Source organism: Triplophysa rosa, linkage group LG18 (genome assembly GCF_024868665.1).
Source record: "Triplophysa rosa linkage group LG18, Trosa_1v2, whole genome shotgun sequence".
NCBI lineage: Eukaryota > Metazoa > Chordata > Actinopteri > Cypriniformes > Nemacheilidae > Triplophysa > Triplophysa rosa.
Window position 1 is genome coordinate 23804404 of NC_079907.1, and position 22382 is coordinate 23826785.

Here is a 22382-nt window from a genome sequence, read left to right on the forward strand (position 1 = left end):
AAAAACAAGTAAATATCATAAATAACTGAACAAAAAAAAAAGTCTCGTGTCACACCTGCGATGCTCATGAAGCGATGGGAGAAGATGGACAGCTGGACCGTGTCGAGTTCAGTTCCTAACACACACTGTGTTGCCATGCCGACAGAAATGCACAAATCACCAGCGTCCGTCAGGCGAGCGACACACGGCGGCTCCACGAGAATCGTACTGACACAAACAGAATCATGAGGAGGAAAATCTTTATAAACTTACCTTCAATGCTGGAAGACTTTTGTCTGGGAATATTGTCTTCTTAAAAAAGAAAATCTTGTCTAATGCGGCTTTCACATAGGACGAGGAATGCACTTCGCTATGAATCATATCATTTCAATGGCTTGCGCCGCGCAAGGGTGGTTTGTTGCTGCATCGACCAAAGTGCACGCGAAGCAGAGCGCACCGCTGTCGAGCTTGCGCGCAGGCCCCGGTCAAGGTTCAAAACAGTTCTGTGACAATAGCTCTGTGATGATTACCCATGCGGCCAATAGAAACGGGGCATCCAAGCGCGGAAAACAAAATGGATGAACTGCTACTGTGTGTGTGTCTGAATTTTCGGAACTGTACACTACAGGAGACAGGGACATCGGGAGAAACGTTGTGTCATGGAGGCATACAGTATGTCAATTCAAGTTGGCATGTCAGGTGTGTTTTAAGTCAGGTAGCTTGTTGTAGGTAGGCAATCTGCATGTGAAATGGACACGGGCAACGGCAGCATACCGTTTTTCCCCTCCTCTAGCCTCCTCCACTACTTTGAAACAAGGCTCTTTTGCTATAGTAAATCTATAGAACTCCCACTGTTTTGAAAACTCTACCTACTTTGCTCTGGCCAGCGCAGCACAAATCTAAGGGCTACACTGAACCCAGCGGCCAGCCCAGCGCATTACACGTCCTATGTGAAAGCCGCATTATACTTTGCTTAAAAAAATAAAGAAATCATTATGGGATTGACAGGATCCTCAGCCAATCCAGGCCCGAGCGAATGATGTCTCCAGGTGTCACAGCAGTTCAGGTGAATGGAGAGAGACACACAAACCTGTTGTGATCGATGATTATGGCCGGTCCGTGGATGCTGTGATCACAGGTGAGATCCTCCCACAGATACACACTGGTGCTCAGATAACCTTCCTCAAAATAACACTGCGTCATCTGAGTTCAACACATAACAATGACATCAAGAACAAATCTAATCTGTGTCAGCAATCCCATGCAAATATCAATCTACAGTAACCATAAAAAAGTGTCATTAATTGTATTAATGCACTTTAGACATTTTAAGTAAATTGTCTTGTTTTTCCAGAACAACAATGCTCAAAACAGTGGGTCAAAGGCTTCTTTTTATACTTCATGTTAACAATTCTTTTTTATCATGTCTGTAATGGATGTATATTGTGATATTTTTCTGATGTCTGGGATTTAGAAAAATATAAGCAGATTAATATTTTGGTAAATAAATACATTTAATGACTGCAAATGTTATGTCCATAATGCTGGAATTGCTCGTATGAAGTTTCTTTGCTAATGTCAGGGTTCTTACACATTTTCCAACTTCAAAATACAGCACTTTAAAAGCACTTTTAATGTGTGTTTTTATACTTTCCCAGTCACTTACAACTGCGTTAATTACATGCTGACATACATATACTGTATGTTCCTTTGTAGATAATCCATAGTTATACTGTATGCCAATTATATGTAATTATACTATATACTAACTATACTAAATTTATTCCATAAAAGACTTGAGCAAATTGTCATTTAACTCACAAAGCAGACATCCTATAAAGTACTGTGGGCACTTATTTGTAATTGATATGATTTGACCACATAAAATAACACAAAAGAAACATGGAAAGAACATGGGTGCGAATTATAGGTTGCCGCCGCATCACAAATAGAGAATCGATCAAGTTTTTCTTTAAAGGCGCAGTTCTTGAAAATCAGCGGCCACTAGCGTTGTATTATAGTTTTGCAACGAATCTCTGAGTCATTTGCTCATCCCTCCCTTTTGAATTACGATGGTGGCCGCAACAGTAAAAAAAGATGTCGTCTACTGAGACAGCGGATAGCAGTGATACAAGCAACGATGTTTCTTTGCAAAGGTAAAGCAATATATTAACGTAATTAATCATTTAACATGTATTCTATAGCGAAAGTTACTGTTACAATTCTATAATTAGATATTTCTTGCGTGCTATCTAGTACACGCTGAGAGTAGTGAAGTAACTAAAGTTAGCTAATCGTAAATAGCAACGCTGTTCAAAGCGTTTGATCTGACAGCGACATAGGCAGTTAGGTGTAAGTTAGTAGACGTTTGTCTCCCCCTTTGTAAAGTCAGGAACAACCGGAGTACGTACCGCAGGGACGGAAAAACATTATTATTCGGAGGTTATGGCCATTTGTATAAAATGCTAACGTTACCGTTTCAACAAAACAGGTGTTTGGTAAACATTGAAAATGTGGAAACATAGAAAATGTTGAATTATCTTACCGGTCTAGCAGAAAACAGGCAACTTCGGCGTCGCCTTGAAAACATTTGTCTTTCAACAGTGCCTTCCATCTGGTAATAGATACACCGATGTCTATCCTGGATTTCTGCCGCCGTTTGTCTCTAATTCGTCTGGCAGCATCACGTTTGCGCTTCTTTGACGACGGAGATTCACGCTCTGTCAGCTCTTGTGCACAATACGCATGTTCCTCCATTTTATCAAAACTTCTAAGACAGAACAATCAGTTGCTTCAGCTAGACGACGACTCCTCCTCCTCCTCTCCGTACTACAACTTACTACTTTGTGCGTCTTCAACTCAGTGATGACGCAAGCTGCGTCTAAAAACACACACGAAGACCAAATACGAAGCGCGCTCTGTAGAGCTGTTTGTCCGTTAGAGCTTACTGTACAAAACATGGCTGCGCAATATAACAAATTCCATGTAGATACAACTGGTTTATTCTAAGGTAATAAAAACATAACTTTTCATTAAGTAAGGTTTTTATACACATCTAAAGACACAGTTTTGTATGTTATATTGCATTTCTGTTAATAGATCATACAAAACATCCCGCACTGTAACTTTAAATTTAAAACATTTTTTGCTCATTAAAATGCAATTAATATGATACTGTTCCTATGTAATTTGTTTTGAAAATTAGTCACCAAATGTGGGAACAGTAGGTTGTAAGCTTTCAAATGATATATTTAGTTTGTCAATATTACTTTAGGATAAGACTAAGGTACTGTTTTAACAGTATGGAAAATGCCCCACCTGTAAATTTGTGACAGTTCAGAAGAAAAAACATTAACTGGTTATCATATCTATCATATGTATTTCAATCTTAAAGATATTTGTTTAACATTACGTTATAAAAGTTCCCTTGATTGTATTTTGTTCAAACTTTTGTGTAGTGTTAAAAAACTAAAACAAGAATGTATTTCTCTGTTTCAATACACAGCCACTAGATGGCGCATCTACGCCATTTATACCACACAGCACCAAACCCCCACCCCGTCACAAAAACATTTTGCACTTTACGCGGGTGATCCCAGCGAGCTAAAAAATTTTTTAAAAATCTTTATTTATAGGAAAAAAATCTAATCCCTGATATCGTTAACATCGTATTAGCACTTTGTTGTTTGATGAAAGAAAGAATTCGCGACACTGCAGAATTCAGTCGGTGAGCACACACACACAACTTGACGTAGTTTTTAAATAAGATAGGCTAAATTCTGCCCGAGTCCCTGTTCATTTCAGACCATATCTGGCAAAAAGACCTACAATTACACTTTACATCCCTCCCGAAAATTAATTAGTTCGCGAATTTTTCCATCTACCTTAAACTTAATTGGCCTAATCGAAAATTTCAAAATAATCAAAAAACTTACCTTTCGTGTGGCTTGAAAGTAGGGCTGCACGATATTTTATTACGGTACCACTAAATCCTATTGCAATCGAGCTGGCTGCGATATGCAATGTGTCAATATTTTTTTAATGCGTAGCTTGTCCGTGAAGCACGGCTCTGGGATCAGTAGGAAATGCTGCTGATCTAAAAGCAGTTTGAGTTTGAGTCGCTTATAATGTGCATTTGAAAAAGCAACACCCGTCAAACATGATCATTATATACTTTATTATCATAAAAATACCTGATGAGGCTTGAGTAACAGTGATAAAAAGATGTCCATAGGCATACATTCTAGAAGGTGTCATGGTCTTCTTCTGCAGTGCGTATTTGGTGTTTCCGCACGAGAGCGCCCTCTGGCTTTCGGATGCAGCAGCATTTTCCCGTACTTCACTCAAAAGCTGTGCATAAATCACGTGACATTTATCGTCGGTTTATCGTGACAGCCCTACTTGAAAGCGCAGCTGGCCCCATGGTGAAGAGCTGCACGTCCTTTTTGCATACTTTGCAGGTGGCCACTCGAGGATTTGGTCCACGTTTTAGCCATAATTTGTCATTTTCGTCCTCCAGCCAACGAGCATTGAAACGGCAAACGCCCGGCATATTTTCATCTCCTACTCTGCTCCACCAGAGGGCGCACATCCAAAAGACTGGCAGATAACATTATAGCCACGCGCCGATTTTTTTCGTATTTTCGTTATGTGCAAAATGTATATTTTATTTCAAAAGAAAAATTCTCCGTAAAATTACGAATTATTATGAAAGCAACGAATTAAAGTTTTAGGCAGTTTTAAGCACTTGATCCCAAATCCAATCACTTTTCTAACCTTAAAATGACTATATTCAAATTCAATCATTTTACAGGATTTAAAGCACCCGTACGAACCCTGTAATGTGTGACCAGCTGAACAAACACGTCACTGAAAATCACATCTAAACTACAGACATCAAACTCTCCAAGACTCTCTAATGCTAGTTACGAATGTAACTGTGGTTCTGTGAATTCCAGATGACCACCAGAAGTGGTGCTTAAGCAGTAGTGGATTATCGCAGCGCCAGCTCGATAGGTCAAGATAATATACCAAAAAAGTCACATGGTGACCTAGGCTATAATACACCAGTATACGCTTCAGGCCACAGCCTCAGAACATCTTTCTTGAACTGACTTTAGGTAGAAAGGATAGGTTCAGCCGGCGCACAACACCAGAATCATCCGGCAACCAACGCATGCATACATTGCTAACAGATAAAGCATGCAACTCGCCTACACGCTTAGCAGAAGCAAGTGCCAACAAAAAGCAGTCTTCAAAGATAACCATTTCAGGTCAACTGACTGCAAAGGCTTGAATGGTGGCCGACAAACAAAACCAAGAACAAGTGGTAAATCCCATCCAGCAGGGAAATGAGGGTTACGAGCTGGTCTCAACCATCTCGCACCCTTAAAAAAACTGCACACAAGAGAATGAGAACCAAGGGAAAAACCATTAACCGGTATGTGATGCGCAGAAATGGCTGCAACATAAACCTTTAACATGGAGGCAGCTTTGCCTGAATCCAAAAGGTGCTGCAAAAAACGAGGAACTCTTGGAACCTCACAACATGCAGGACCCAATCCATGCTCTCTGCACCATGACGAGAAAGTGCTGAATAGAGCAGGCATGTGGATGTGACACTAGCACTAGCTATGGTGTGAACAACCACAGGTTTACAGGTGGCTAAGAGACTGTCGGACGCAGTGGCCAAACCCAAAGCTGGAGACAAGTGGCAAACAGTGCTGTCCATCTGCGGTAACAGGTCCTTTCACCAACAGTGACAGAAGCATGGGAAAGCAGACAGTCTGGTCAGTCGTGAGACAGAGCATCCTGTCCCAATGGACTGGATGTCTCCACCCTCGCAAACCACAAGTTACAGTGAGTATACGTCTGTGTCGCGAAAAAATCCACCTCTGCTTCGTCAAACTGCTGTCATATCCTTTGCCCCACACTGGGATGAAGCCTCCATACCCCTGGGTGTATAAGATCCCTTAAAAGAGCATTTGCGACCTGATTGCTTGGTCCCGCAGGTGAACTGCCCTCAACACTGATAGTCGAGGCAGAGACCAAGTGAGTTACCTGCAGGTGAGATGCAGGGCCTTGAGTGACCTCGTTCCACCTCGATGGTTCAGGTGATACACGGTTAAGGACATGACAGCCTGCCAGAACCAGCAAGAAATGCTGCAGGGCCAGGAAAACAGCACACAACTCCAGGAGATTGATGAGTTCCCTGGGCCGAGCTGGGGACCAACGGCCACAAACACCTCTGTAAATTCCATGATGCCCCCCACCCGAGGAGTGACGCGTCGGTCGTGACCACCTCCCGACGAGAAGGAATGATCGCTAGAGGAACCCCTGACATCAGGAACTCCCGAAACTCACTGAAAGTAGCAGGGAGCAGATGTATCAGGCCGTGGGCCGTGTGTATTATACTGGTAGCTCAGCCTACATCACCACATCACCTTTTTGGTATATTATCTCGAGCTATCGAGCTGGCACTGCAATAATCCACTAGTGCCTAAGTGTTCTGTAGAGCTCTGCTGGTGTTGTCATACCTGATTTGGTGTTAGAGGTCTTTGCCCTGGTTTGCGCTGCACCTTTGACTTTATTCCAGACTTCCCAGAACCACGGACACGGATGTCATCCACCACGATCGGCCGATCGGCGATAGTGAATCCAAACTCCTTCAGATATCTGATTCAGAAAACCAAGCATGAAGAGACAAGAGGAACGCCCCGTTCAGACCGTCAGTGACAAAGCAAGGCCATGTCATTCATTTCAATGGAGAGCCGGTGACTTCCAGCGACACGAGCGACAGTGACCATTGGCGACAGGAATTGGGCATGTCTAGTGAAATTTGAGATTTGTTCAACTTCATGCAAATGATGAGTGACTTTCGGTAGCGACTACCATTAGGAGTAAAGCGGCGGAGCTCACGTCATTCGTCTCTCGTCAGTTACTGCAGAGTTTGTTTATAAATGTTACTAGAGCAACCAAAGCTAGGAACGCCTTCTAATCTTCTCATCTTCTGTGGAGATGATCGTGGACTTCAGGAGAAAGCCCCCTGTTCTCCCCAAACTCACCATCATGAACAGCACTGTGACTGCAGTGGAGTCATTCAGATTCCTGGGCACCACAATTTCTCAGGATCTGAAGTGGGACACTCACATTGACTCTATTGTTAAAAAGGCCCAGCAGAGGCTGTACTTCCTTCGCCAGCTGAGGAAGTTCAACCTGCCACAGGAGTTGCTGAAACAGTTCTACTCTGCCATCATCGAATCCATCCTCTGCACTTCTATAACTGTCTGGTTCAGCTCAGCTACCAAATGTGATCTCAGAAGACTACGGAGGGTAGTCCGGACTGCTGAGCGTATCATTGGTACAACCATCCCCACTCTCCAAGAACTGTACTCATCCAGAATGAGCAAAAGGGCTGGTAAAATCACTCTGGACCCCTCACACCCAGCACACTCCCTTTTTGAACTGTTACCGTCTGGTCGACGCTACAGAGCGCTGAGCACCAGAACGACCACACACAGGAACAGTTTCTTCCCTCAGGCAATCCATCTTATGAACACTTGACATTAAACGTGGAACACATAACTCTATTTTACATTATTTATTCACCAATTTTGCACATATCAGACCTGTACATACATAATTGTCTATATTGTATATTGTGTTTTTGCTGTTTTGTACATTGCCTATTTCTATATTATTGTATATTATTATTATTTTTTAATCTGTGTTCTGTCCTGTTGCTGTCTTTCTGTTGCACTGTGGAGCTTCTGTCACTATAATAAATTCCTCGTATGTGGAAACATACTTGGCCAATAAAGCTCATTCTATTCTATTCTATTCTATTCTATTCTATTCTATTCTATTCTATTCTAATGACCTCGTAGCAAGAGACAAGCGACACACAGTGACAGTCGCTGGTGGTCTGAATGCACAGGAAGATCTGGAGTGTGAAATGCGTGGAGGCAGAAGTACCGTTTAGTGAAGGCCATGCGGAAGTCTCCAGAGCTGCAGGAGAGAGAGTTACGGGGATGATCTGCGGCCGTCACCATCAGCGCACAGTCTGTACCTTCATACCGCATGTGCAGAAACACCTCTGTGTTTATCTGACAGCTGAACACACATCATTCAATGGCATTATCTGTCAGGGTTAAATGTAATGTCACACTACAGCACATGACGTAGCTTCAATTACCTGCTGAAGCCTCGCTGGAGCAGTTTCTCCTCACAGCACTGAGAGAGCCGAGCTATCCTCCCGTCCAGCTCACAGTATGAAGCTGAAATATACTGTAAAGAACACGGTTCCTGAAGCTCCTCCACCACATCAGCCAGAGCCAAACCATACGCTGACAACACTCCACTATATCTGAAAGAGAGAAAGGAAGAGAAACTCAGGAAACAAAAACATTCTACTTTGACTTCATGATGTCTAGAAAAATCAAAACGCTACACAGCTGTGTTCTTCAATGGCTTCCAGGAAGACCAGGTGCATGCAGGAACGCTGTCCAAAACTATGATGTCATGGAAAAACACAAAGCTGGCTGCAGTTTGTAAAGAGCAAATGAGAAGTGAAACTGCTTAGTCATGTGAAAATTTAAATGCGTTCTTGAGCAGAGGCGGCATACCCATTCAAACAGAGGGCACGTGCCCCCTCACATTTTTGAACAGTCATTTTTGTATGCAGCCTCCAAATGAGGAGTTAGGCATCTATTAAATCAGTTGCACGATTCTATAGGAAGACACTATATCAGTTATGAGCTGCACGCTCGTTCTCTTTTGGAGATTTTCGCCGTTTTCATCACGTACAGGAGCTTAACATTTATCAATCCAGTGACAGAAGCAACAGCGCTGGCTAATGATGTAATCAGCGTCTGCGCTCGGTCGAGAGCTCGGCTCACGGAAAAACCCGCATCCCCGAAACAAGACTTTCAGATTCGTTCAATGCAAGTATGAGCCGTCGTTTAGGCAAAGAATTTGTCACCCACCTTCATTTAGACCCTGAGACCAAACACAGGTGCGAGAACTGGACCCATGAACTGGGTTTTTGACTTGAAGCGGCTCTGCCCATACCAATCTGTGTATGTCACAAACTACTGTGAGAACAGACAGCTCCACATGCTTTCAAATGGCTATACGTTGGTGTAGTCTGCGCAGTCAAACATGCCTCTTGCCAGTTGGCATACAGGTAGTATCGTTTAAAGTGAATAACTTTTATGTTACAGTTCAATTTCAGGGTGCAAAGACTGACAATACTCTTAAAGAAAATATGTTTTCCTCTAAATTAACTATCAATAATATATTAAATAATGTAATATAGTTTTGGTAACACATAGAGTGGTATATTAGTTAAAATAATATATACACTATATTAAATAATACATAAAGAATTGACACTTCATATATTAAGAAATAGATGCACTTAAATTATTATATTATGTATTATATACATTTGTTTCATGAAGGGATTTTGTAATGGATAATAAATTTGTATTAAAGGCAGTTTAACAATGGGTAACCACTTTGCTTTTACTTTTGTGCTCTATGTTCATTTGTATGCAAACATATAAACAAACATACAAAGTCTCTTTTACTACTATAGCACAAAATTGTACAAAGATATTTGTTCTCAAAATACACCATACTGATGCATTTACCTTAAAAATGTACATACTTTTTTTTACTGGGAAGAAGATTCACATATCAATCAGATAGTGTTGTGATTCAATTCTTGCAATGATTTGTGCGATGTTTTGAATACGCTTAATAGATATTCTCTATAATATTGCTTTAAATGTATGTATTTGTACGTACAGGACATGTTTCTGTGTGTTGTGCACACTGTGCCCCCTTAAAGAAAATGGGTGCATGACGCCCCTGTTCTTGAGGACAGCAGAGACTTTGCCTCAACGCTCAGCCGTCTCCTCAGATCTCAGATCAGTTCCAGGGTTAGGTTAGAGGTAAACTTACAGTAGCTCAAGGTTTAAGAGTTTAACTCAGTTTCAGGGTTAAAGGCACAGTTCATCCAAAAATAAAAATTCTGTCTTCATTTCCTCACCCTCGAGTTGTTCCTAAACTGTATACATTTCTTTGTTCTGATATTTAGAAGAATGCTTGTAACCAAACAGTTCTTGGCCACCATTGACTACCATAGTAACATTTACAGTGGTCTGTTCTAATGAACACAAAAGATCCAAAAGCAAACAGTTCTGAGGCACTTTTGACTACCATGGTCATTTATCCTACTATGGTAGTCAATGGTGGCAAAGATCTGTTTGGTTACAAGTATTCTTCCAAATATCTTTCTCTGTGTTCATCAGAACAAAGACATTCATAAAGATTTGGAACAACTCGAAGGTGAGTAAACGATGTCAGAATTGGTATTTTTGGGTGGACTGTCCCTTTAAGGGTTAAACTCAGCTAAACATGGCATCAGAAACGTCAGCGACTGCCTCACTGATTTCACAGGGATCATACATACATACATACAGCTTCAAAGAAAACTGAGACCACTGTAAAATTACTTCCAGTTTTTCTGAATTTGCTATTTATAGATGCGTGTTTAGATGAACATTCTGTGAAGTAGCCACAACATGTCACCTAAAAGTAAGAAGTAGGAAACGCTGAGCCGTGACACACATACTTGTGTATAAAGACAGTCTTCATGCCTAATGCTCTTGCTATGGCACACGCATGCTGGCCAGCCGCTCCTCCAAAACATGCCAGCACATGTTCAGATGTGTCATGACCTTTAGCCTGTTGAAAGAGACAAACAGTGCTGCTGAGATTGACTTGAACACAACTACATTCCTGTGGCGATGGTCACCGTCAGCATCCAGACCATCAGCACTGTTGTTTGCTGTACCTGTGTGAGTGCTCTGATTGGACGACACATGGCCTCATTAGCCACTCTGATGAAGCCCATGGCAACTTCCTCTATGCTCATTTCTGATTGGTCCCCTCCTGAAGTACTGTTTGATGATTGGTTTGCAGATAGGAAGTGGTTAATCTCTCGCGTGAGCTCGTTGAAATGCTTCATTGTGTCGTCGACTGACAGAGGCTCATTTTCTCCAGGTCCAAAGATTCGAGGGAAGAATGAAGGCAGCAGACGGCCGAGAGCGAGATTAGCGTCAGTGACAGTCAGAGGACCACCTGAACAAAACGCACAACATACATCACCTTCAGGTCAATCTTTACAGAGCACTTTGAAGCATACAGTGTTCTTCGTTTACACTGAATTGAAGTCGCAAGAGTTGAAGACATACAACTCTTCCAAACATATTTCTTTAGTCACGTCAGTGGCTGGAACAATGTGAAAGAGGGGCAATAAAGTGCAAATCGTCTTTGAGAGCACGCTCTTCCTCAGTGTCACATTTGTCAGTGCACTTCTGTGTCCATTTAAATACACAGACACAAAACTTACACACAACAGACAAATAATATTACAAATTAGACACGTCAGATTATTTAAATGTGTAAAAGTAAAAATGTAAAAGTGTATCGACTGTGTTTGTTACATCACTGCAATCAGATTTACTGACAAAAAAAGCATACATTTGTTTGTGAATGTTGTAAAACGTTGCTGGGTCATTCTGCGTCAAATCAATGAAATTTCACCGGCTCAAATTTTTAATTAAAATTTTTTTTTTTTACAGAAACAAGACCAACATCAGTAATTCACTCAGAAATGGCAATTTTCTCACAAAGAGAAATATTCCATTATCATAATTTTATTTTTACACAGAGATTGGTATGTCTGTTAGTGAAATCTGTAACTTTAGCAATCCTTGATGCATTTTATGCCAATGGTGACAGTTAAAAAATGAGGAAAAAACATTTTTTATGCTATTTTTCGAGCCTGTAACGTACTCGCTTACTTACGTAACCTCGGTTCTCTGAGATACGGGAACGAGTACTGCGTTGCAGGACGCTATGGGAAAACTCCTTTTTCTCCGATGACTGAAGCTTTTTCCAATAACACAGTGAAACTGCATGGCCATTGGTTTGTGAAAAGTAAAACTTTAAACCAATGGCAGCGAAGCTGCACGGACCTATGGTGATGGATCCCGCCAAAGGGGTCGGGGCTTATAGCTATATAAGCAGACACATCGCCGCAGTGTCCTCAGGTTACTTCGACTGAAGCGATGACCATGCAGCTTGTAAGCACGGTCAGGAACGCAGTACTCGTTCCCGTATCTCAGGGAACCGAGGTTACGTAAGTAACAGAATACGTTCCCTATCGATACTTCAGTTGTACTGCGTAGCAGGACGCTATGGGGAACCAATACAATCCTGCCGTGCTACAAGAGGAATGACAACTCAAGACCACCCCGGAACAAGGTTTGGGGGCCAAGCATGAGCAGGGAAGCCCTGCCGAGCGTACAGGGCCAAGCTAAGAGGTGGCCCAGTCTGGTAATCGTCCCAATGACAGTGTGCCTAGGGCCGGCACGGTTGGAGCAACCGTAGGCCGGCAACCTAGTGAAAGTCCTTAAGCAGAGAGGCCCCGAGCCTGTAAGGCCGGGACATCCAGACTATAGAATCTGATAAATGTGGACGGCGAAGCCCAACAGGCCGCCGCACAAATCTACGCTATAGACGCACCACTATACCAAGCCCAGGACGAGGCGATACCTCTAGTAGAGTGGGCTCTAACTCCCGTGGGGCATTGAAGGCCCAAGGAAGAATATGCTAGCGAGATAGCCTCAACTATCCATTTAGAAAGTCTCTGCTTCGTGACTGGGGACCCCTTGGTGTGGTCACCGAAGCAAACAAAGAGCTGTTCCGAGCACCTGAAGGGGGCGGAACACTCGATGTAAACCTTCAGTGCTCTGACGGGGCTGCTCGGAGGAGGGGAGCGCAGAGAGCGTCATTACCTGTGCTCTAAACGGGGTAGAGAGCACCTTCGGTACATAGCCATGTCTCGGTTTGAGGACCACTCTAGAGTCATCAGGCTCAAATTCAAGACAGGCAGAGCTCACAGAGAGCGCCTGTAAAATCGCCTATGCGTTTAACCGATGCCAGCGCTAGCAGTAGAGCAGTCTTTAGTGTCAGGGAACGAAGGTCCACAGACTACAAGGCTCAAAGGGAGAGCTCTTTAGAGCTCTCAACACCGTCGGAAGATCCCATACAGGGATAGTAGAGGGGCGAGGAGGACAGAGCCGCCTGGACCCCTTTAAGAAACAAACAACGAGGTTGTTCTTTCCCACCGTTTGGCCTACTGTAGGGACGTGGGAAGCCGAAATGGCTGCCACATAGACCTTGAGTGTGGAAGGGGAATGACCCTTTTCCAACAGCTCCTGCAGGAAGGACAGTATCAATGATACGTCGCAAGATTCCGGGTCTGTGCCGCGGGCTGCACACCAGACGGAAAAGACAGACCACTTAAGGTTATAGCTTTCGTCAACGAAAATTATGACTAAATATCGTAAGTCAACGAACCTTTATCACATGACGAAAACGAGATGAGACGCAACCTAAATGCTGTTCATGTGACAATGACTATAATTAAATGTACAATGCAATATTGTTGACGAATAAAAACGAGACTAAATGTGGTTTACAAAATAAAAACTATGTTAAAATGTCTCTTCATTTTCAACCAAAACGAGACGAGACAAAATGTTATAACGTTATTTCGTCTGATGCTTTAACCTAGATGCGGAGCGGAATCCTGGGCATGTTCAAGCTCAAACCGGTGCGCAATGTTTTGCTATGGTTTCCGGGTTGAATGACATGTTTCTTGGAAACGGTTGGCAACGGTGTGCAACAGGGTTTGAGATACGTTTTCTCTTGTTTGGTGGGTGATAGAATGTCAGCCCAATCAGCAGCAACATTTATATAACCCACGCGGTGTTAAAGAGGCAGCTCGCCAAAAGGGTCCAAGTAGTTCGGTATACGCAACAATTGAAGATATTAGAAGAGATGTATTTTGCAGTATTCAACACGTATTTATACCGATTTCATCAGGCTCCGAAAATTCTTCAAAAAGAACACAAAGAATGGCCTTCTCAGCTGCCATTATTCAACTCTTGAGTCATCACAACAGGGTGTTCAACCGCACCACCATTTGCAACGTTTTGTCGGGGCTGAACGCAGCCCTTTTATTTAAATGTCATCTGGCTGTTCTGCGTTTCTGAGTGAATTATGTGCACAGTTTAACATACAACACGAGTGATGGTCGAGGATTTATCTGCGTCTGCATTGTATGGGGATATGAACACACAAACTTCATCTCCAGTCAGAGTTGCTCTGAGAGTTTATTTTACTAGGGTTTACTGTTCGAGTGAAGCTATCGGCAAACACAAAAACTCAAGTGTCTTCCCAAAGACCCGTCAAAATAAAAGACCCGTTAAATTGAACACTCAGACAAAAACACTAGTGTACTATAGTATTTGCTATTGAAAATTGTAGTGCCCTGGTAGTAAATTGATAAACACTGTACACGATAGTAAAGTTCAAAATCAATATAGTATCTAAGAATTTTACTGCAGTTTACTATAGTAAATACTATAGTATACTACAGTAATTTATGTGGACAAATATACCACTATTGTATAGTAAAAAGGAAAAACACAAATTAGAAAAATTAAAACAAATTTAGATATAATTTTTACACTATGGCCCTAATTTATCCATCTGTATGTAACATGAATGTCTTTTGTCAGTTACCTGCCTTTTCATGATGAACTGCACTTGCATCATTTTTTTTAATGATGACAATACTTGTGCTCCTACTGTTTGGCCTGTGCTACCAAACTTTAAACTTCTCTAGCACCACTGCTATGTGCAAAAAAAGTCTGCATTAATTTACTGCATTCTGTATGCTACTACAGGGCACTGAGGGCAGTCACTCTTTTCCTGTTGGTTCTTTGCAATGCTTGCAAATGTAACCTTCCAGTTGACTTGCGAAATCACTTCCATTTGTTTTATTAATATAGGATATTGGAAGTAAAATTGGTCTGGGTAATTACAAATACTTTGATTTGAATAGTCACACAGCAAGAAAAAGAAAATTTGTATAGAAAAAAGATGCATCGAGAATCGTTTTATCATTGCATCGCAGCCCTCTGAATCGTAATAGAATCGCATCATGACGTGCCTAGAGATTCCCACCCCTACTGATGGCCTTAAATTCAAATCAGAGCATCTTCCGTGTCTGGAATGGATGTATTCTTGAGTCTATAAGGTAACAATAATATAATAAGATAACCTTGTTTGAAATGGGTTTGGCTAAAAGAAAATTTTGGTTTCATCTATACTACTAGGTACTTATACTATATTGACTGGGTTAAATAGAATTGCATTACTAAAAAGAGACTAAAATACAATTTTCATTGACTAAAACTAGAGTAAATGTCATCAGTTTTCGTAGACTAAAACTAGACGAAAATAGTCATGGATAATTCTGACTAAAATGCTCAGACTTTTAGTCGACTGAAACTTGACTAGACTAAAAAGAGTATGAACGTGACTAAAACTAATAAAAACTAAAATGACAGCTTGACACAAAGACTAGACCAAAACTAAAATTAGAACAGGCCACCAAAAACAACACTACGTAACTCAGGAAATGTAAGAAATGCCTTAACGTCTTTTTAGATTCTTGTGCCCTATAAGGTTCAGATCTAGAGATAAGGGGATCTAAATGTGGCTTCATGAGAAAACTGTTAAATGCAAACATTTTCAATCATCAAAAAACAAATGTGGGTCAATTAGCAAAAATCTGGTAATTAATATCTTTTAAAGAGGAATGTCTAAAGACCAAATATGTTAAAACTAGAAATCCATCTTTTTTCCATCTATCAAAACAACTGCATTGATAATAACCACTTCAGTGTCCTTTTGGCACTGAGTTACTGTTAAAAATTATCCAGATGAGACACATTAACTTGCTCATAATATGTTATTCATTAGATTCTATAGAGCAGTGGATCTCAAACTTTTCAGATCAAGTACCACCTTTAATAAAATGAGTTGTTCCAAGTACCACCTAATGACCGCCATAGAAAATCATATGAATAAACACTTAAATTAATGGTCAAGCTGTGAATCTTTATCTTTACACCTCGTCCTCCAATTCTAATGTCTTAGTATTAATACAAACACTTTTTTATTTACCAGCTGTTTTCAAACTAAAGAACATGTTTTTCAAGTTAGTCAGCAGCAATAGTGGACACAAAACACATTTCTGTAGTGCACTGTAAACAGGGATCTGTCAACGACACTTATGGGGGATTTATTACAAACTTATATTAAAGACAAACAATGTGGAAAGAATATTTAACACAGAAGATAAATAAATATATGTATACTTAAACATCAAGAGAACAGCTTTATACAGTATAACGTTAAGCGAGACTCACACTTTACTGCAACGGCTTTTATCAAAGCGGCGCATCAAAAATACATCGCAACACACGCTTCATTGATTTAACCTCGAGTAGATGCAGACACATGTTGAATTAGCACTTTACAGCATTAACAACAGCTTTAAACAGCGGTTCAAGTGCAGAAATACATAAGAAACTTAAATTTGCACGCAGCTCGTCGGAAGAGAGAGGGACTCACAAGCGCCTGTCTGCTCCCGCTCTGCGTTTGAGCTGCCCGTCTCTCCTGAGTTAGGCCACATCAAACAATGATGAATAAACAATCATTCATACAACTATATTACAATTGAGCATAGGCTGAGATGTAATTCCGTATTTATCAATCATGTATTAAACATTTGAAATTGTATTTAAAACACGAAATTTAAATGAATATATATAGTTTTTAGTTTTCTGTCATGTCACATACCATCGGTGTCTCTTCAAGTCCCACTAGTGGTACACGCGCGTACCACAGTTTGAGAACCACTGTTATAGACAGTTTCAAAGCAACAACATAAACGTTACTGCGCATGCACACATCTGTGGATGGAACTTAACTTCCGCTACATGTCAATGTCCCATAGGGTTTCTTTTAATGCGACAAAGTTACACAACCCATTCAACAAATTCTTTATGTAATAACAAAAACATACAACAAAATTCAACATTATTTAATTCAATTTTTAAACAATAAAATAATAAGAATAAAAAAATATTGATATCAATTAAATTAAATATAATTATTAATATAAACGATTTTGTCAATTATGGCCCGAGCACCGATGATGTGAGGAATTGGATACTGGTTGATCTAGTATGTCTGGCTGTGCTTTACAATAATTACAATAATTTTTACAATAATCTAATAATTAAACAGGCAAATCTTGGTTTATCAAATACACTTGCCTAAAGAGATCTACCGCACTACCCTGAAAGGCATGAAACTTGCTTTGATACTGCATATTTAGACTCACTGTAGCTCCAGAAGCAATTTAAATTAAAGCTGCAAGCAGGGTTAAAATTCAGGTGAAAATTGTCATTTTTACCCTCCTCTACAAATAAGTGGATTACTCAGTCATTTAATATTTTAGCTTTCATCACAACTGATGTTGATCTTGCTTCTGTAAAAATAAAAAAATATTTGAGCCGGGGACCTCTGGTTGAGTTGACACGGAATGACCCTGCTGTTCAGCTGTTTCTCGCCATGACAACGTGGCTCCACATAAACCCAAATGGTTCTAGTGTCACCATTTAAACAAACACATTTAAGTCTCATCAAACGGCTGAAACATTTTGGGGCGGTTTCCCGGACAGGGATTAGCTTTAGACAGGACTAGGCCTTGGTTAAATGAGGATATTTAAGTCATTTTTAAAACATTACTGGTGATGGTGGGCATCTTGAGACAAACAATCACACTGATATATTTTAAGATATGTCAGTGCAAGTTGTTTTTGATTAAGACACCGCTAACATTTAAGTTGTGTTGGACTACTCTTACCACCTCTTGGAGATATTGTTTATAGATATATGGCCAGTAACCAGTCCCATGAGCTCTTACCCTTCCTGTAGCAGGCCGGTCCGGGATGAGCTCCAGCAGATTCTGGGCCTACCACAAACATCCCTGACCTGAAACACAGATGGATCATCTACTAGATCACGCACACAAGTTTTCATATGCCACATGTTCATGTTTTACTCCGCTACATAATCTTTACTCTCTGAAAGTCATGTTGTGGTAGATCAGTAACCAGTACTCGAGTTGAGGGGGGATGGCATCCCCCTTTGAATTAAGGATGATCAAAATCATCCCCCTTCTAAAACGGCCATCCCCCCTTCCCATCCCCTGTTATTTTATCAATGAATGTGTAAATATTACCAGTGGTAATTTACCACTACTTCAACATTTAGTTTTTGCGAATATTGAATAGGCTAAAATACTGTGGACGAGGGGAACGTGCACATAATGACACGATGATTTGTTTTAAATTGACATCACATCAGTCAGCAACATAGCAGCGCATGGCCAAGCCCAAGTGACATGGACAGCTTGACTTGAGGGACTTTGGCTTTAAGAGGGCAAGAAGTAGCACTGACGGTAAGTCAAGAGTCAGTAATACTTTTGATATGTCACCAAAGGCGGAATCTCTGGACAGAGGCGATAACAACACAGTTAACGATGTTAGTTAGTTTGGAGCTTTTTTTCTTGTTAGCTAACGTCAGGTTAGACTTTATATTCACAAAGTTAATGTTAGATTTGGTTTCTGTTTCACCTGGAATATCTTACTGCAGGGTTTCCCACAGCACTTTACAGCGGCCGCCTAAGCAACACGCCTGCCTCCTTAACTAAACTAAGTAGAAAAAAATATATTTTTTTATGAGCGTTATCCACCGTGTTACTCTTTCTTGTCCGATCAGCGGCATCTGGTGGAATGTCATCGCGCTACACGCTATCTATCATCGTTTGCCAAACATTCTACAACATATAAATGGCAAGTGCAAGGAAAGCCATTACTAGCCATTACTTTTCCTTGCATGAAATTAAAGACTAACTAAATGAACACATTTTCTGGGGGAAACCCTGTTACTGGAATAGTAAACATTTCTCTAATTGAATATGGGCTAGGTCTGCTCATTCTAACAAAACCATAATGCCATGGTTTTCTTTATATAGAGGATAACCATAACCAGATTTTGTAAATGGTACATTTGTTTAATCCATTTGTTCTTGCACTTCAATTAAAATGGACTTGACTTGAGAGGATTCATGTTCATTTACAATGTTTTGTGAGGTTTTGTTTCAACATTTAATAGATGAATTCCCAATAGATTTATAGGTATCATGAGTATGAAGTTGCACTTGCACCCAGTGGAAAAATACTTTAATATAATTGATACGCAATATATCAATAGCATGCATGTTGTTTTAGAGTAATATAATATAATAATTATCTTTGTGCTTAAACAATAATCAAAAGGGTAACCCGTTGGTCTCCCACCATATGCGCTGTCATCAGCACAAATGATATCTCCCTAAACGTTAAATCCAATCCACCATCCCCCCTGATTTTTTTTTACAACTCGAGTACTGTCAGTAACATATCATAAAAACTGTCACCAAGTCAATCCCAAATGACTAAACGTGTTGTGGTTGTCTCATGCAGTAAAATCACAAAGTAAGCGCAAGTCAGGAGAGGTTTACACAGATTCTCTGCACATCTCGTGTTCATGATATTTCAATAACAGGAACACGCAGTCACCTGAAGAAGAGTCGAGATCCTCCTCCAGCCGCGACAGTATTGATGTCCAGCTGTGGAGCCTGCAGTGTGATTCCAGCGATAGTCGCCTCAAACACGTGTTCATACTGACCAGCGTAGCGGCTCACATCTGTGGACGTGCCTGTGCAAAGACATTTCTTACAGGTCAAATTCATAGCTTTGTGTTAGTTCAAGCCTAACATGCACAGATACAAATATGTCAGAATGTAGAACGAGCTGCTGTGGAGGAAGGACACAAAGCTATGTGGCTTAGGATTGTTCTTCTGCTTTCTGTCTCTGTCTCGTTGTTTTTTTATACAGGCAATCATTAGAATTGTTTTATTTCATCAGCGTCTCCCTCTCACCTCCCATATCAAAGCCGATGACGGGTTTGTTTTCCATAAAGCCGTGCGAGGTGACAGCGTAGCCCACAACTCCTCCAGCGGGACCCGAGAGCACCGCCCGGGAGCCACAGAACTGCTCCATGGGCGTCAGACCACCATCAGACTGCATGAACAACACATCCACACCCTGCCACAGAGAGACTGAGGGCTTATAAACTGTATCTTCAATCCCACACACATTGATGCTAAACTTCTCACACACACCTTCAGGCCTCCTCTGAAGCCGGTGGTGAATTCAGCAAGGTAGTTGTGTATTTTCGGCGTGAGGTAGGCGTCCGCACATACGGTGTATCCACGAGGCACTGCTCGCACCATGGGCATCACCTCACTGGACAGAGACACCTGCGTGAAACCAAGACGCTTCGCCAAATCTCCAACGGCCTTCTCATGATCTGACCACCTGGAACACATAAACCACCATCAGGAAAAAGAGATGTCATCATTCTCTCTGTTCCTCCACTCATGGTTTCATTCATCAACTAATTCTGCGTTAGAACTCTGTGGGAATCAGGGGCCGGATTCATGAAACATTCTTAAGAAGAAAATTCTTAACTGACATATTTTTTCTTAAATTGTAATTTAATTAAAAAGTTAGGAATGTTATGTATTCCCCCAAAAAACTTCTTAAGACAGTTCTTACAAATTTTCTCTTACAAATGATCTTAGGGGAAAAATTAAGAAGAATCCAAATTCTTGAAACAAAAGCTGTCGTAAATATCATCAGCCTCACGGTTGTCTTAAATCTCAAAAGGTAAGCTGTTTAATACATGTATTTGGTTGTTTCACATGTGATGTGTATTGTATTGAGCCAGAATCATCATTTTAACGTTTATTTGCCATTAAAGAATATTTATATTGATATAATAATGATAAGGTGTAGCTCCCTTACTCTATCTTTCATTATTATAAACGGAGTGCTTTTTGCATTATTCTGGGACAAAGTGACTCGAAACGGAGAGAGTCACAAATATTATGGTGTTGTAAGTAACACACAAAGAGTATTATAAGAAGTATAATTTTTTAATGCTTGATAACATTTTAGCTAACATGTGATCGTAAATGGCATTCAGAATACAATGTCGCAGAATACACAAAATGTACAACATGTAGTAATCCGTTCTCCCAAACATCACAAAATAGAGACTGTGTCTGTCCCCCGGATTAGCAAACATAAAATAATGCGTAAACCTCTTGAAAGTAATTTAATAAACGTTAAACAAACTAAACATGAACAAAATACAGATAATCAACTGTTACGACTCGGATTGCTAAATATTAGATCTCTCTCTAATAAAGCACTTTTTGTTAACGATATGATAACAGATCATAAAATAGACATGCTCTGTTTGACAGAAACATGGCTAAAACCAGATGATTATATTGCTTTAAATGAATCTGTCCCCCAAGATTATTATTATAAACACGAGCCTCGTCTAAAAGGCAGAGGGGGAGGTGTCGCAGCACTTTACAATAACTCTCTTAGCATTTCCCAGAAGTCGAACTCTAAATATAATTCTTTTGAAGTCATGGTTCTTCATGTTTCAACACCTAATACTAAAGATAAAACACTTTTTAAATTGATTCTAGCTATTGTATATAGGCCTCCAGGGCACCACACAGATTTTATTAAAGAATTTGGTGGGTTCTTATCAGAACTAGTACTGGCCGCAGATAGACTCCTTGTCGTTGGTGACTTTAACATCCACGTAGATAACGTTACAGATGCCTTAGGAATGGCTTTCAAAGACACTCTTAACTCCATGGGCATTAGTCAACATGTGTCAGGACCCACTCACCTTCGTAATCATACTTTAGATTTAATACTGTCTTACGGTATAAATGTGGACGACGTTAAAATCCTTCAGCAGAGTGAAGACATTTCGGATCATTATCTGGTATTATGTTTGCTTCACTGGCCTACGGCTACAAATAAAACTCATTGTTACAAATATGGTAGAACAATAACTTCAACTACCAAAGATGCGTTTCTCGATAATCTGCCCGAATTGTCTCAAATCATGAGAAATAACGTTGAAGATCTTGACATTACCACTGAAAATTTTAATTCCACCTTCTCGGTAACGCTAGACAAAGTTGCTCCACTACGTTTAAAGAAGATTAAAAATGGCAGCCCCACACCGTGGTATAATGAACACACTCAGGCTCTAAAGAAAGCGGCCCGAAAAATGGAGCGCAACTTTAAGAAAACTAAATTAGAGGTATTTCGTACAGCATGGAAGGATAGTATTCGAAAATACAGGAAAGCCCTAATAACTTCTAGATCCGCCTACTTTTCATCACTAATAGAAGAAAACCAGCACAACCCTAGGTTTTTATTTAACACGGTGGCTAAATTAACAAAAAATAAATCGTCAGTGAC

At 40.6% G+C, this 22382-nt stretch overlaps 1 protein-coding gene across 2 annotated transcripts in view; it reads right to left on the reverse strand.

Moving 5' to 3' along the window:
• oplah (5-oxoprolinase, ATP-hydrolysing) overlaps positions 1-22382 on the reverse strand; it is a 38843-nt gene that overhangs the window by 11101 nt on the left and 5360 nt on the right. For both annotated transcript variants that reach the window (XM_057358187.1, XM_057358186.1), the window contains exons 7-17: positions 20207-20402; positions 19964-20129; positions 19602-19740; positions 17903-17970; positions 10841-11127; positions 10619-10731; positions 8174-8344; positions 7954-8091; positions 6516-6654; positions 1070-1182; positions 56-207 (exon numbers count right to left, since the gene is read on the reverse strand). In XM_057358187.1, coding sequence (XP_057214170.1) covers positions 56-207; positions 1070-1182; positions 6516-6654; positions 7954-8091; positions 8174-8344; positions 10619-10731; positions 10841-11127; positions 17903-17970; positions 19602-19740; positions 19964-20129; positions 20207-20402 — 1682 coding nt within the window. The remainder of the gene's footprint in view (positions 1-55; positions 208-1069; positions 1183-6515; positions 6655-7953; positions 8092-8173; positions 8345-10618; positions 10732-10840; positions 11128-17902; positions 17971-19601; positions 19741-19963; positions 20130-20206; positions 20403-22382) is intronic.